At 46.4% G+C, this 16,099-nt stretch overlaps 1 protein-coding gene across 3 annotated transcripts in view; it reads left to right on the top strand.

Moving 5' to 3' along the window:
- The window catches only part of pdss2 (prenyl (decaprenyl) diphosphate synthase, subunit 2), a 169,768-nt gene that overhangs the window by 130,706 nt on the left and 22,963 nt on the right, over positions 1–16,099 (top strand). For all 3 annotated transcript variants that reach the window (XR_013547322.1, XM_078400251.1, XM_078400252.1), the window contains exons 5-7: positions 278–352; positions 7,292–7,462; positions 16,087–16,099. The exon at positions 16,087–16,099 is cut by the window's right edge and continues 119 nt beyond it. Coding sequence is in view for 2 of the 3 variants with exons in the window: in XM_078400251.1 (XP_078256377.1) it covers positions 278–352; positions 7,292–7,462; positions 16,087–16,099 (259 nt within the window). In the remaining variant the exon portion in view is untranslated. The remainder of the gene's footprint in view (positions 1–277; positions 353–7,291; positions 7,463–16,086) is intronic.

The following is a 16,099-nucleotide window of genomic DNA, read 5'->3' as shown; positions in this document are numbered from 1 at the left end:
TCGGCTACCACCATTCAATGTGATCATGGCTGATCATTCTCAATCAGTACCCCGTTCCTGCCTTCTCCCCATACCCCCTGACTCTGCTATCATTAAGAGCTCGATCCAGCTCTCTCTTGAAAGCATCCAACGAACTGGCCTCCACTGCCTTCTGCAGGCAGGTGGGGCTAGTGTAGCTGGGACATTGTTGGCCGGTGTGGGCGAGTTGGGCCGAAGGGCCTGTTTCCACACCGTATCACTCTATGACTATCTATGGTGTCCTTCTTTCTTTCTGCAGGTCGTGGAACTTGTATCAAGTGCAATTGGAGACTTAGTTCAAGGTGTTTATTACGAAAATTCTGAATTTGATGAGGTAATTTTAATTTTTTTGTTCAGTTTCGTTTTGCAAATGCATGAACTATTTGAGGAATGTCGTGCACGTTACGGAGCCACACAGCACGGAAACAGGCCCTTCAGCCCAACCTGTCCATGCCGACTAAGCCGCATCTACACAAGTCCCACCTGCCTGTGTTTGGCCCATATCCATTAAAACCTTAGGTAGACACAAAATGCTGGAGTAACTCAGCGGGTCAGGCAGCATCTCTGGAGAGAAGGAATGGGTGACATTTCAGGTCGAGACCTTTCCTGTCTGTGGACCTGTCCAAATTTATTTTTAATGTTATTATAGTATCTGCCGCTACTACCTCCTCTGGCAGCTCATTCCATATGCCCACCATCTTCTGTCACCATCGGGCAAAAGTTACAGAAGTGTGAAAACGCATGCCTCCAGCTTCAGGGGAAGTTTCTTCCCAGCTGTTAGCAGGCAACTGAACCAGCCGACCACAACCAGAGAGCGGTCCTCAACTACTATCTACCTCTTTGTAGTCCCTCGAACTATCTTTAATCGGATTTTACTGGCTTTACCTTGCACTAAACGTTATTCCCCTATCATGTATCTATACACTGTGAATGGCTCGATTGTAATCATGTATTGTCTTTCCGCTGGCTGGTTAGCACGCAACAAAAGCTTTTCACTGTACCTCGGTACACGTGACAATAAACTAAACTAAACTAAACTAATAAAGTTTCCCCTCAGATTTCTATTACAGGGCCCTAGTGAGACCGCACCTGGAGTACTGTGTGCTGTTTTGGTCTCCAAATTTGAGGAAGGATATTCTTGCTATTGAAGGCGTGCAGCGTAGGTTTACTAGGTTAATTCCTAGAATGGCGGGACTGTCATATGTTGAAAGACTGGAGCGACTAGACTTGTATACACTGGAATTTTGAAGGATGAGAGGAGATCTTATTGAAACGTATAAGATTATTAAGGGATTGGACACGTTAGAGGCAGGAAACATGTTCCCAATGTTGGGGGACTCCAGAACAAGGGGCCACAGTTTAAGAATAAGGGGTAGGCCATTTAGAAGGAAAAACTTTTTTAATCAGAGAGTTGTGAATCTGTGGAATTCTCTGCCTCAGAAGGCAGTGGAGGCCAATTCTCTGAATGCATTCAAGAGAGAGCTAGATAGAGCTCTTAAGGATAGCGGAGTCAGGGGGTATGGGGAGAAGGCAGGAACGGGGTACTGATTGAGAATGATCAGCCATGATCACATTGAATGGCGGTGCTGGCTCGAAGGGCCGAATGGCCTCCTCCTGCACCTATTGTCTATTGTCTATTGTTTAAATCGTTCCCCTCTCACCTTAAACTTATGTCATCTGGTTCCTGATTCTCCTACTCTGGGTAAAATACTTTGTGCATCTACTCTATCTGTTCCCCTCCTGATCTTATACAGTTCTATAAGATCTCTTCTCGGCCTCCTCTCTGTGTAAAGTATTAAAACTAAATCCTCACATTCCACGTAAACAATGAGAAAAAGATTGTATATAATTGAAACTAAATAAATTGGGAAGGAAGGAGCTGGAAATCTAATATAAAAACAGAAACTGTTGGGAATACTCAGCAGGGGTGGCAGAGGTATCGGTTTATGATTGTCACGGGGATTACGTATTATCCACGTTCATCCATAGATGATTGCAATCTAATTGCATTCTAAGAATAAAGGAGAGGCCATTTAAATCTGAGGTGGGAAAATACTTTTTCCCTCAGAGAGTTGTGAATTTGTGGAATTCTCTGCCACAGAAGGCAGTGGAGGCCAATTCACTGGATGGATTTAAAAGAGAGTTCGATAGAGCTCTAGGGGCTAGTGGAATCAAGGGATATGGGGAGAAGGCAGGCACAGGTTACTGATTGTGGATGATCAGCCATGATCACAATGAATGGCGCTGCTGGCTCGAAGGGCCAAATGGCCTACTCCTGCAGCTATTTTTTTAATGTTTCTATATTTCTAATCAAGAGAGAGAGTCAAGAGTGTTTTATTGTCATATGTCTCGATACGGATCAATTAAATTCTTACTTGCAGCCGCACAACAGAATATGTAAACATCGCACTCCGTAAAATAATGCCTCCAGGTTTGCCTCAACTACCTCCTCTGGCAGCTCATTTCATGTACCCGTTGCCCCTCAGATTGTATTAAATCTTTGGAATTCTATATACCAGCGAGACTAAGCGCAGTCTAGTCGATTGTTTCGCTGAACACCGATGCTCAGTCCACCTACGCAATAGACAATAGACAATAGACAATAGGTGCAGGAGGAGGCCATTCAGCCCTTCGAGCCAGCACCGCCATTCAATGCGATCATGGCTGATCACTCTCAATCAGTACCCCGTTCCTGCCTTCTCCCCATACCCCCTCACTCCGCTATCCTTAAGAGCTCGATCCAGCTCTCTCTTGAAAGCATCCAACGAACTGGCCTCCACTGCCTTCTGAGGCAGAGAATTCCACACCTTCACCACTCTCTGACTGAAAAAGTTCTTCCCCATCTCCGTTCTAAATGGCCTACCCCTTATTCTTAAACTGTGGCCCCTTGTTCTGGACTCCCCCAACATTGGGAACATGTTTCCTGCCTCTAATGTGTCCAATCCCCTAATTATCTTATATGTTTCAATCTTCTGGTTGCCAAAGATTTTAACTCCCCTTCCCATTCCCACACTGAACTTTCTGTCCTGGGCCTCCTCCACTCTGTCAGACTGAGGCCACACGTAAATTGGAGGAACTGCACCTCATATTACACTTGGGCAGCTTACACCCCCAGTGGTATGAATGTTGATTTCTCTAACCAACTAACCCTTGCATTCCTCCTCTCTCCGTCCCTCCCCCCATCCTAGTCATCCTGCTGTTTTACTGTTCGTATCCCATCGTTTTCACCTCCGCCACAGCCAACAATGGACCCTTGTTGGCTCTTTGATCATCGGTGCCTGCTCTGATTTGTTCTGTACCTTTTCATACCTCTAGTTTACCCTCCCCTGACTCTCAGTCTGAATAAGGGTCTAGACCCGAAACGTCACCTGTTCCTTTCTTCCAAAGATGCTGCCTGGCCCGCTGAGTTACTCTAACGTTTTGTGTCTATCACCCGTCCATGTCGTGCAGAGCTTATTTGGAGGTTGTGGTGTTTAATAGCTTGGAAGAAGCTACTCCTAAACCTGGATGTTACAGTTTTCAGGCTCCTGTACCTTCTTCCTGATGGCGGGGGTGAAATGAGAGCGTGGCCAGGGTGGTGTGGGTCTCTGGTGATGCTGGCTGCCTTTTTGAGGCAGCGACTCTTGTAGATCTCTATGATGGTGGGGAGGTCAGTACCCGTGATGAGCCGGGCAGTGTGCACAAACCTTTTGTCATCACCTTCGTTCCTGGGCGTTTGAGTTGCTGAACCAGGCTGTGATGCAACCAGTCAATGTGCTCCCTGTTGTAGATGATGCATCCTGAGGAAGTAGGGTCTCGACTCGAAACATCACCCTTCTGAAAGGGTTCAGAGAAGATTTACGAAGATGTTGCCAGGACCAGAGGGTGTGAGCTGTAGGGAGAGGTTGAGCAGGCCGGGTCTCTATTCCATGGAGCGCAGGAGGATGAGGGGCGATCTTATAGAGGTGTACAAAATCATGAGAGGAATAGATCGGGTAGATGCACAGAGTCTTTTACCCAGAGAAGGGGAATCGAGGACCAGAAGACATAGGTTCAAGGTGAAGGGGAAAAAGATTTAATAGGAATCCGAGGGGTAACTTTTTTCACACAGAGGGTGGTGGGTGTATGGAACAAGCTGCCAGAGGAGGTAGTTGAGGCTGGGACTATCCCATCGTTTAAGAAACAGTTGGACAGGTGCATGGATAGGACGGGTTTGGAGCGTTATGGACCAAGCGCAGGCAAGTGGGTCTAGGGTAGCTGGGACATTGTTGGCCAGTGTGGGCGAGTTGGGCCGAAGGGCCTGTTTCCACACTGTATCAATCTATGACTCTATCACCTATCCATGTTCTCCTCAGATGCTGCCTGGCCTGCTGAGTTAGTGCAGCACTTTGTGTCTTTCTTCATACTAGAGTACGACATACAGTGCAACAAGAGAAGGGAACCATGGTGCAGAATCTAGACAGGCTGCATCTACAGGGAGCCAAACAGTTAACTTTTCAGTCAGTGAATATGAGCAACCAACTCTTCAAATTCTGACCTTTCATCAGAATTTTTAAATTGTACGGTGGGTGGTGGGGGGGGGGGGGGGGGGGGGTTGGGGAGGAATGTGAACAACGAATGAAAATCAGAAAACTGCAGCTGTTGGAAAGCTGTAAAAACCAAAACTGCGGGAAACACTCAAGAGGTCAGGCAGCATCTGTGGAGAGAAAACATTTAATGTTTCGCCTCAGTGACTCTTTGTTGGAATATTCTGACAAAAGATCTCAGACCTGAAACTTTAAATCTGTTTCCCTGTCCAATGATTTTTGGCCACCGTCTCCAATGGCAGGAGTGAAATGAGAGTGTGGCCAAGGTGGGTGTGGGCCTCTGCTGGTGGCGCAGCGGTAGAGTCGCTGCCTTACAGCTCTCACAGCGCCAGAGATGCGGGTTCGATCCCCACTACGGGTGCTGTCTTTACGGAGTTTGCACGTTCTACTCCTCTTGACCTGCGTGGGTTTTCTCCGAGAACTTTAGTTTCCTCCCACTCTCCAAAGACGTACGGGTTTGTAGATTAATTGGCTTGGTGTCATAGAAACATAGAAAATAGGTGCAGGAGTAGGCCATTCGGCCCTTTGAGCCTGCACCGCCATTCAATATGATCATGGCTGATCATCCAACTCAGTATCCCGTACCTGCCTTCTCCCCATACCCCCTGATCCCTTTAGCCACAAGGGCCACATCTAACTCCCTCTTAAATATAGCCAATGAACTGGCCTCAACTACCTCTTGTGGCAGAGAATTCCACAGATTCACCACTCTCTGTGAAAAAAAACTTTCTCATCTCGGTCCTAAAAGACTTCCCCCTTATCCTTAAACTGTGACCCCTTGTTCTGGACTTCCCCAACATCGGGAACAATCTTCCTGCATCTAGCCTGTCCAACCCCTTGAGAATTTTGTAAGTTTCTATAATTGACAGTTTCTGTCAATTTATAAATTGTCCCTAGTGTGGGATAATGTTAAGGTGCGGGGATTGCCGGCTGGTGTGGACTCGATGTGCCGTTGGGGCCTGTTTCCGCACTGTATCTCTAAACTAATGTAAAATTGTCCCCATTGTGTGTAGGGTGGTGTTAATATGTGGGGATCTCTGGTCCGTGCAGATTCGGTGGGCCAAAGGGCCTGTTTCCGCGCTGTTTCTCTAAATTAAACTAAAGTTGGTTGTGTGTTCAAATGCGGATATGGGAGATGAAATTAAATAACTTGCTTTTGCAGTGTGCACTCCTTGACTTGTATTTCACGTCGTTGTGCCAATTGTGAATTTAGTTTATAATTCATAGATGATTCCAATAAAATATAACTTATGGAAAAATAAAAATAAAAGATTGAATATGTACCTCGTTATATACAATCAGATACAAATTCATCGGGAAGATGATCTTGCAGCTTTGTGTGTGAAAGATTCATTGTTAATTTTCTTAAAAGCCCATTAAATAATCACACAGAAAGTCTATCCACCAGGAAAGCAAATAATTTTAAATGCATAACCAAATTAAATATTACATCAGCCGAGAGAAGAAAATATATTTCCCATACATCTGTCTTCTTTGGGTACTGACCTCCCCACCATCGAAGGGATCCACACGAGTTGCTGCCTCAAAAAGTCAGCCAGCATCACCAGAGACACACACCACCCTGGCCATGTTCTCATTTCACCCCCACCATCGGGAAGAACGTACAGGAGCCTGAAAACTGTGACATCCAGGTTCAGGAGCAACTTTTTCCCTACAGCCATCAGGCTATTAAACAATGCAACCTCCAAATAAGCTCTGAACTACATAGACTATTATTGCACTATTATTGTTTGTTTGTATGTGTATGTATGCGTGTGTAAATATATAATTATATGTATATATATATATTTTTTTTTTAAGTTCAGAGTGTATACAAACACACACAACGTGAATATATACGCACTGAACTTTTTTTTCCCATGTTGTTTACAGTGTACTATGTTTACATATTCTGTTGTGCTTCTGCAAGTAAGAACTTCATTGTTCTATCTGGGACATATGACAATACAACACTCTTGAATCTTGTCTTTTTCCACTCCCACCTGTCCACACAGGTCATCCCTTAGTTGTCCTACCAGTTCCACTGTTCACATCCTTGTATCCCTTTTGTTATCACACTTTCCCCAGCCAACAATGGGCCATTATAGATGCCATCCTTCCTGAGGTCATCTGTTGCCAGCCCTGATTTGTTCTGGCCTTTTCTCAAGTGTGCTAACCCCCCCCTCTCCCAACCTCCACTTTCAGTCTGAAGAAATGTTCCGACCCAAAACATCAACCATTCCTTTTCTCCAGAGATGCAACCTGACCCGCTGAGTTACTCCATCACTTTGTATCAATCTTCAGTATCTGTAGTTCCTTCCTGCATATGCACCTGTTCCACCTCTTCTCCCCTCCCTCACTACCTCATTTTCATTTGCACATTGGCCGTCATCAGACAGGGTATCGAGTAAAGAAGTTGGGGCGTTATAGAGTCACATAGCGCAGAAAGAGGCCTTTTGGCCCAACTTGCCCATACCAACCAACATGTCCCATCTACACTAGTCCTACCTGCCTGCTTTTGCCCTATCCATGTACCTGTATAAATGTGCCAAAAGCCTTTTTGACCAATAGACAATAGGTGCAGGAGTAGGCCATTCGGCCCTTCGAGCCAGCACCGCCATTCACTGTGTTGGTCCAGAGCGTAGAGTTGTGTTTCTCGGCTCATTTACAATGTTGTGGCAATGAACATTGATTATGTTCACTCTCAGGAGGAGGTAACAGATGACATCCCGATGACCAAGTGGGAGAAGCGGACGTTTCTATCTCACGGAGCTCTGCTGGCCAAGTGTTGCCAGGGGGCAATGCAACTAGCCAAGCACGACACTGCCCTTCAGGAGATGGCCTTTCGCTATGGCAAGCACATGTCTTTAGCCCACAAGGTAAGCAGAGTATCACTGCGTAAAGCAACTCAATTAAACCATTCCACTCACAAACATTCACCAATGAGAAATGTTCTTGAAGTTGTAATAATGATGTATGAAAGCTGATCTATAACTGCATTGGTACTGCTGTTGAGATTTATCTCAATGTTCAACAACTGTCCCGACAGAAAGTGAGGCAGCTGATGGAATACTTGTAGTGGAAATTGTATTAAAAATATCAGTTACAGTACAAGTTCCCCTCTCCCATCGGGCTAAAGGTACAAAAGTTTCATCCCAGTTGTTATCAGGCAACTGAACCATCCTACCACAACCAGAGAGCAGTCCTGAACTACTATCTACCTCATCGGACACCCTCAGACTATCTTTGATCGAACTTTACTGGCTTTATCGTGCACTAAACGTTATTCGCTTATCTGTACACTGTGGACGACTCGATTGTAATCATGTAATGTCTTTCCACTGACTGGTTAGTGCGCAACAAAAGCTTTTCACTGTACCTCGGTGCACGTGACCATAAACTACACTGAACTGAACTAATCAGAATCAGAATCAGAATTACCTTTATTGTCATCCAAAAAAAACAAGTCTTTTGGATGAGATTTTGTCACCCACAGTCCAACAATAAGAGCAATAAAATAAGCAATTACACAACCACAAACCAACACAAAACAAAAAAAAGAAACATCCATCACAGTGAGTCTCCTCCAGTCACCTCCTCTCTGTGATGGAAGGCCAGAATGTCTTTTCTCTTCCCCTGCCGTCTTCTCCCGCGGTCAGGCTGTTGTAGTTGCCACGTATCCAGGCCGTGCCGGACGGTGAAAGGTCCGCAGCGGGCCGACCCAAGCCCCACGATCCGGGGCGGGCGAAGACGCTGCCGCTGCACGTCGGGGCGGTCGTGGCTCCCGACATTGAAGCCCCCGCCGGGCAGAGAAAAATCCCGCGGCCTATTCCAGGCCGCGCCGGACGGTGAAAGGTCCGCGGCGGGCCGACCCAAGCCCCGCGATCCGGGGCGGGCGAAGACGCTGCCGATGCCGGAGCTCCCGATGTCGGCCCCCACCCAGGGGCCTGCGAGCTTCCGACGTCCACGCCGCCCGCGATATTGACACTAAAAGGGGAGTTGGACAAGATCTCGTGCTCTGTATATTCATGACAATGGAGTGTGTAGGAAGGAACTACAGCCGCTGGTTTACACGGAAGATAGACTCACAATGCCCTGTCCCGCTGGGTTACTCCAGCATTTTGTGCCTATCTTCCATGACAATAGATTGTTGTGAACATCTCTTTCCCCACATACCACTCCATCCTTCTTGCCTTCAGGCAGAGGAAGTGATCGTATTAATTCCCGATTAGTCTTGTTCCATGCAAAAATTATCTTCTCAAGTTATCTTTAGAGTCAAACCTCTCATATTTTTTTTTTTTAAAACAACGTAACCTGGGAATTTAATGTTGGAATATGTCTAATGTTATGGTTTACAAAAGAAAAACACAAGGTGCTGGAGATACTCAGCTGGTCAGGCAACATCTCGGGAGAACGAGTGGGCAACGTTTCAGGCCGGGCATAGACTGGGTAGACAGTCAGAACATTTTTCCCGGGGATGGACCATAAACCATAGCTTTGGGGTGAGAGGGGCAAAGTTTAAAGGAGATGTGTGGGGCAAGAGGGTGGTGGGTGCCTGGAACACGCTGCCAGTGGAGGCGGTGGAGGCGGGTACGGTAGTGGCATTTAGGAGACTTTTGGATAGGCACATGGATATGCAGGGAAGGGAGGTGGATTTGCAGGTAGATGAGAGTTGGTCTTGGTATCATATTCGGCACAGACATTGTGGGCCGAAGGGCCTGTTCCTGCGCTGTATTGTTCCATGTTCTATGTCACCTATCTGTAATCTCCAGAGATGCTGCCTGGCCCGCTGAGTTACTGCAGCGGTAACCTGTTTTTGTAAACCAGCATCTTCAGTTCCTCGTGCCTACTTTTTGTCGTTTTTCATCGTTTATCCGCCCGCAATAAACGTTTAGTTTAGCTTAGGTGACTTGGCATTTGTGTAGTCAGTGGATGTGGTGTACCTCGACTTTCAGAAAGCCTTCGACAAGGTCCCACATAGGAGATTAGTGGGCAAAATTAGGGCACATGGTATTGGGGGTAGGGTACTGACATGGATAGAAAATTGGTTGACAGACAGAAAGCAAAGAGTGGGGATAAATGGGTCCCTTTCGGAATGGCAGGCAGTGACCAGTGGGGTACCGCAAGGTTCGGTGCTGGGACCCCAGCTATTTACGATATACATTAATGACTTAGACGAAGGGATTAAAAGTACCATTAACAAATTTGCAGATGATACTAAGCTGGGGGGTAGTGTGAATTGTGAGGAAGATGCAATAAGGCTGCAGGGTGACTTGGACAGGTTGTGTGAGTGGGCGGATACATGGCAGATGCAGTTTAATGTAGATAAGTGTGAGGTTATTCACTTTGGAAGTAAGAATAGAAAGGCAGATTATTATCTGAATGGTGTCAAGTTAGGAGGAGGGGGAGTTCAACGAGATCTGGGTGTCCTGGTGCATCAGTCAATGAAAGGAAGCATGCAGGTACAGCAGGCAGTGAAGAAAGCCAATGGAATGTTGGCCTTCATAACAAGAGGAGTTGAGTATAGGAGCAAAGAGGTCCTTCTACAGTTGTACCGGGCCCTGGTGAGACCGCACCTGGAGTACTGTGTGCAGTTTTGGTCTCCAAATTTGAGGAAGGATATTCTTGCTATGGAGGGCGTGCAGCGTAGGTTCACTAGGTTAATTCCCGGAATGGCGGGACTGTCGTATGTTGAAAGGCTGGAGCGATTGGGCTTGTATACACTGGAATTTAGAAGGATGAGGGGGGATCTTATTGAAACATATAAGATAATTAGGGGATTGGACACATTAGAGGCAGTTGGGGGAGTCCAGAACAAGGGGCCACAGTTTAAGAATAAGGGGTAGGCCATTTAGAACGGATATGAGGAAGAACTTTTTCAGTCAGAGAGTGGTGAAGGTGTGGAATTCTCTGCCTCAGAAGGCAGTGGAGGCCAGTTCATTGGATGCTTTCAAGAGAGAGCTGGATAGAGCTCTTAAGGATAGCGGAGTGAGGGGGTATGGGGAGAAGGCAGGAACGGGGTACTGATTGAGAGTGATCAGCCATGATCGCATTGAATGGCGGTGCTGGCTCGAAGGGCTGAATGGCCTACTCCTGCACCTATTGTCTATTGTCTATTGTGCCTTACACACCCCTTTTTCTGCATTCTATGGCCATGCAGGGTTGTTGAAGTTTAGATTTAGATTTTTTAGATTTAGAGATACAGCGCGGAAACAGGCCCTTCGGCCCACCAAGTCCGCGCCGCCCAGCGATCCCCGCACATTAACACTATCCTACACACACTAGGGACAATTTTTATATTTACCCAGTCAATTAACCTACATACCTGTACGTCTTTGGAGTGTGGGAGGAAACCGAAGATCTCGGAGAAAACCCACGCAGGTCACAGGGAGAACGTGCAAACTCCGTACAGACGGCGCCCATAGTCGGGATCGAACCTGAGTCTCCGGCGCTGCATTCGCTGTAAGGCAGCAACTCTACCGCTGCGCCACCGTGCCGCCTTGTAAAGTGTTGTAAAGTGTTCTGACTTTTGCAATTGACGCCGGCCAAAGTTTCGTTTACTTCAGTTTAGTTTAGAGCTACAGTGTGGAAACAGGCCCTTCGGCCCACCGACTACGAACACTCGTACTCTCCTACACTGACTTGTGCGTCTTTAGAATGTGGGAGGAAACCCGAGCACCTGGAGGAACCCCATGTGGTCACAGGGAGAACGTACAAACTCCGTACAGACAGCACCCGTAGTCAGGATGGCACCCGGGTCTCTGGCGCTGTGAGGCAGCAACTCTACCGCTGCGCCACCGTGTCGCCCGAGGTGACCCAAGCAAAGTTGGTTAGTTTAGTTTAGAGATGCAGCGCAGTAGAAACAGGCCCTTCGACCCACCAAGTCCATGCCGACCAACGATCCCCGCATATTATTAACACACACTGGGGACAATTTACAATTATACCAAGCCATTTAAACTACAAACCGGTACATCTTTCGAAAGTAGGGGGGGGAACCAAGAAAACACCTATGTGGTCATGGGGAGAACATACAAACTCCGTACAGAGAGCACCCATCGTCAGGATGGAACCCGGGTCTCTGGCGCTGTGAGGCAGCAACTATACCGCTGCGCCACTGTGCTGTCCTAGTTGACCCAAGCAGAGTTGTGCAGGAATAGAATTGCAACAGTCCTCTCATATATTACTCCCTTCCCGTATTTCTCCTCTCCTGTTTTTGTGTAATTTAGCCTTGCTAGGCAGAATTCTGTCTCCAGAAGACTCTATAAGAGTTCCTGACAGCTGATATGTTGATTTAACTTTTGCATCTCGAAGCTGAGAACCCAGTAATTAAAACTAATAAAAATGAGTGCCCACGATGCGGATTGAGTTCAGCGAATGGGCCTTTTCCCTGGGCGTTTTGCCTTGTGTACGAGCTTAATTAACGGGGTAGAGTTTGCTTTTGGGTTTGTTTGTCAGTGTTGCTCCCTCTCAAATGCAGGGTAATTGCGCTGTAATTTAAGATCGCTGACTTTGGCGATCGCTTTTCAGTGTCAGTCTGTTACTATAAGCAGTTTCCAAAGCAGCTTTGCCAAACGTAATGAGTCGTTCAGACAATCTCCCCTGTTTTTTTTTCTCCCCTTTAATTTCATTCGCATCTCAAGAAAATACCGGCTAAACTTTCTGAATGAATGCAAGAGAATATGGTTAATTTCCAACGACCTTGATTTGCCACTTAATGTTAGATCAACCACTCATTCAGTTATATTAATATCAACATTATTTATTCCAGCACAGGGATTATATTCTCTGTGTTGGAAGGGAAGGAACTGCAGGCAGACACAAAAGCGCTGGAGTAACTCAGCGGGACAGGCAGCATCTCTGGAGAGATGGAGTGGGTGACGTTTCGGCTCGAGACTTTTCTTCAGACTTCAGACCTTCTTCTCGACCCAAAACATCACCCTTTCAATAGATAATAGATAATAGGTGCAGGAGGAGGCCATTTGGCCCTTCCAGCCAGCACCGCCATTCAATGTCATAATGGCTGATCATTCTCAATCAGTACCTCGTTCCTGCCTTCTCCCCATACCCCCTGACTCCGCTATCCTTAAGAGCTCTATCTAGCTCTCTCTTGAATGCATTCAGAGAATTGGCCTCCACTGCCTTCTGAGGCAGTGAATTCCACAGATTCACAACTCTCTGACTGAAGTTTTTCCTCATCTATTGTCTATTAATAACGTTTCGCGCAAGGTAAAGTCCGATCAAAGATAGTCCGAGGGTCTCCAATGAGGTGGATGGTAGCTCAGGGCTGCTCTCTAGATGTTGGTAGGATGGTTCAGTTGTCTGATAACAGCTGGGAAGAAACTGTCCCTGAATCTGGAGGTGTGCGTTTTCACACTTCTGTACCTTTTGCCTGATGGGAGAGGGGAGAAGAGGGAGTGGCCGTGGTGAGACTGGTCCTTTGGCCTCCTCAGCATTCTGTGGCGATGAATTCCACAAATTCACCACCCTCTGGCCAAAGAAATTCCTCCTCATTTCTATCGCAAAGGTACGTCCTTTAATTCTGTGCCTTCTTGTCCTAGACTCTTGTATTTATAGGTTTAAGGTGAGTGGGGGGGGGGGGGGGGGGGAAGATTTCTTAGGAATCTGAGGGACAATTTATTTACAGGGTGGTGGGTGTATGGAATAAGCTGCCGGAGGATGTAGTTGAGGCAGGATCTATCGCAACGTTTAAAAAACATTTGGGCGGGTACTTGGATAGGACAGATTTGGAGGCATATGGCCCAAATGCAGGCAGGTGGGACTAGTGTAGATGGGGCATGTTGGGAGTCCCAAGTTGGGCCGAAGGGCCTGATTCCACGCTGCAAGACTCTATGACTGCATTTCTAACTGCAGGAGATGACTGCAAACATTGGAGAACTTTCCAATTAGTATCGCAATGTCAAGGTTCACTCCGGTCCAGTCCTTAAAATCGCTAATTGGATAACAAGCCATAGTGTGGCATTGACATCTTTACTTTTACTCAACAATTTGAGGGTCAGTCATTAATAAAAAAGTAAATGGCGGAATTTGTTGAGGGGAATATTATTGGTTGAGTTTGCTTTCAGAACCCATATTATGTTTCATTGTAGGGAACAATTGGTTAACTTTATTAGCTGAAAGTTGAATCGAAGGTTTATCCTCTTAGTCCTTCCGAATGTATTTCAAAAACTTGCTTCTTGTTAGTTGGAGAAACCTACTTGAAAGAAGTGGAACAAATCAAAATTTGACAGCTCATTGACAAAGCCTGGTTTATGTTGTTAACATGTAATATTTATTTTAACAATGTAATCTGACCTTGTCTTTGGCTATTCGGAGGTGGTGTTGCCATCTGGAATGACATTTCCCTGATATTCTTCCACTTTCAGCTTTTCTTATCTGTTGTTCATCTACCTAAATAAATTTTAGTTTAGTTTCGAGAGACAGCGTGAAAACAGGCCCTTCAGCCCACCACGTCCGCACTGACCAGTGATCACCCCATACACTGGGACTATCCTACCCTCTTGGGGCGGCACGGTGGCGCAGCGGTAGAGTTGCTGCCTTACAACGAATGCAACGCCGGAGACTCAGGTTCGATCCTGACTACGGGCGCCGTCTGTACGGAGTTTGTACGTTCTCCCCGTGACCTGCGTGGGTTTTCTCCGAGATCTTCGGTTTCCTCCCACACTCCAAAGACGTGCAGGTATGTAGGTTAATTGGCTGGGCAAATGTTAAAAAAAATGTCCCTAGTGTGTGTAGGATAGTGTTAATGTGCGGGGATCGCTGGGCGGCACGGACCCGGTGGGCCGAAGAGCCTGTTTCCGCGCTGTATCTCTAAATAAAAATTAACAATTCTTACCGAGACCAATTAACCTATTAACTGAGTTAGATAGAGCTCTAGGGGCTAGTGGAATCAAGGGATATGGGGAGAAGGCAGGCACGGGTTACTGATTGTTGATGATCAGCCATGATCACAATGAGTGGCGGTGCTGGCTCGAAGGGCCAAATGGGCTCCTCCTGCACCTATTTTCTATGTCTATGTCTAGGTCTAACCTACAAACCAGTACGTCAATAGACAATAGACAATAGACAATAGGTGCAGGAGGAGGCCATCAAGGATGTCTTTGGAGTGTAGGTGGAAACTGGAGCACCCGGAGAAAACGCACGCAGTCAAGGGGTGAATGTACAAACTCCGTACAGACAGCACCCGCAGTCAGTATCAAACCCGTGTCTCTGGCGCTGTAAGGCAGCAACTCTACCGCTGCGCCACCGTGCCGCCCCAAACTGAATATGTCTTAAAGAAAGTGAACAGTTTTCCCATAACCTTGTGCTTCCAAACATTGAATCATATTTTCACACCAAAAAAGGCTATTCCATATATTAAGCAACGTACTTAGTGAGGCATGTCTTTGTTGTTAAAAAAATTGCATTGTCAAATAATTCAAGTTAAGCGGGTTTGAATTTCATTGTATGTTAGGTTACTTTGCACCAGTTAATACACCGATCAGCCAGAACATTATGACCACTGACCGGCGAAGTGAATAACATTGGTTATCTTGTTACAATGGCACCTGTCAAGGGGTGGGATATATTAGGCAGCAAGTGAACAGTCAGTTCTTGAAGTTGATGTGTAGGATGCAGGAGAAATCGGGCAGGAGTAAAGACCTGAGCGACTTTGACAAGGGCCAAATTGTTATGGCCAGACGACTGGGTCAGAGCATCTCTGAAACGGCAAGGCTTGTGGGGTGCTCCCGGTCAGCAGTGGTGAGTACCTACCGACAGTGGTCCGAGGAGGGACAAACCACAAACCGGCGACAGACAGGGTGTTGGGCGCCCAAGGCTCATCGATGCGCGAAGGCAACGAAGGCTATCCCGTCTGGTCCGAACCGACAGAAGGTCGACTGTGGCACAAGTCACAGAAAATGTTAATGGTGGTCACAGGAGGAATGTGTCACAATACACTAAAAACTGTACTTAGTTACAGTGAAATTCATTTTTTTGCAAACGATTCAGTAAAAATGTTACTATACGTAAGCACAATCATTCGTAAGTAAATCATTGCTGCCTTTCAGTTTCAGAATGGCAGAGCGAATTCGGTGGGCTGAATGGCCTATTTCTGCTCCGATGTTTTATGGTCTTATGTGTTGTGCCACGATTGTTGACCGATTTTCGAAGATTTACATGGCTTCCTGAATTGATACATCAAATACTAATTTTAACTTGAAGGTTGAAATTTTGACGTATCCACACATTTCCTGTGTAGGAAGGAAATGCAGATGCTGGTTTAAACCGAAGATAGACACAAATTGCTGGAGTAACTCAGCGGGACGGGCAGCATCTCCGGAGAGAAGGAATGGGTGACGTTTCGGGTTGAGACCCTTCTTGAGACTGAGAGTCAGGGAAGAGGGAGACATACATTTCCTCTTTGATAAAATGCAATATCCTTTATTTCCTCCCTTAGCTATTAATTTCTCAGTATTAAAGTTTAACTCTTGTGACTTTGCAGCTGAATTCTGACC

This window comes from Rhinoraja longicauda, chromosome 5, assembly GCF_053455715.1.
Source record: "Rhinoraja longicauda isolate Sanriku21f chromosome 5, sRhiLon1.1, whole genome shotgun sequence".
NCBI lineage: Eukaryota > Metazoa > Chordata > Chondrichthyes > Rajiformes > Arhynchobatidae > Rhinoraja > Rhinoraja longicauda.
This window is presented reverse-complemented; position numbering and strand designations above follow the sequence as displayed.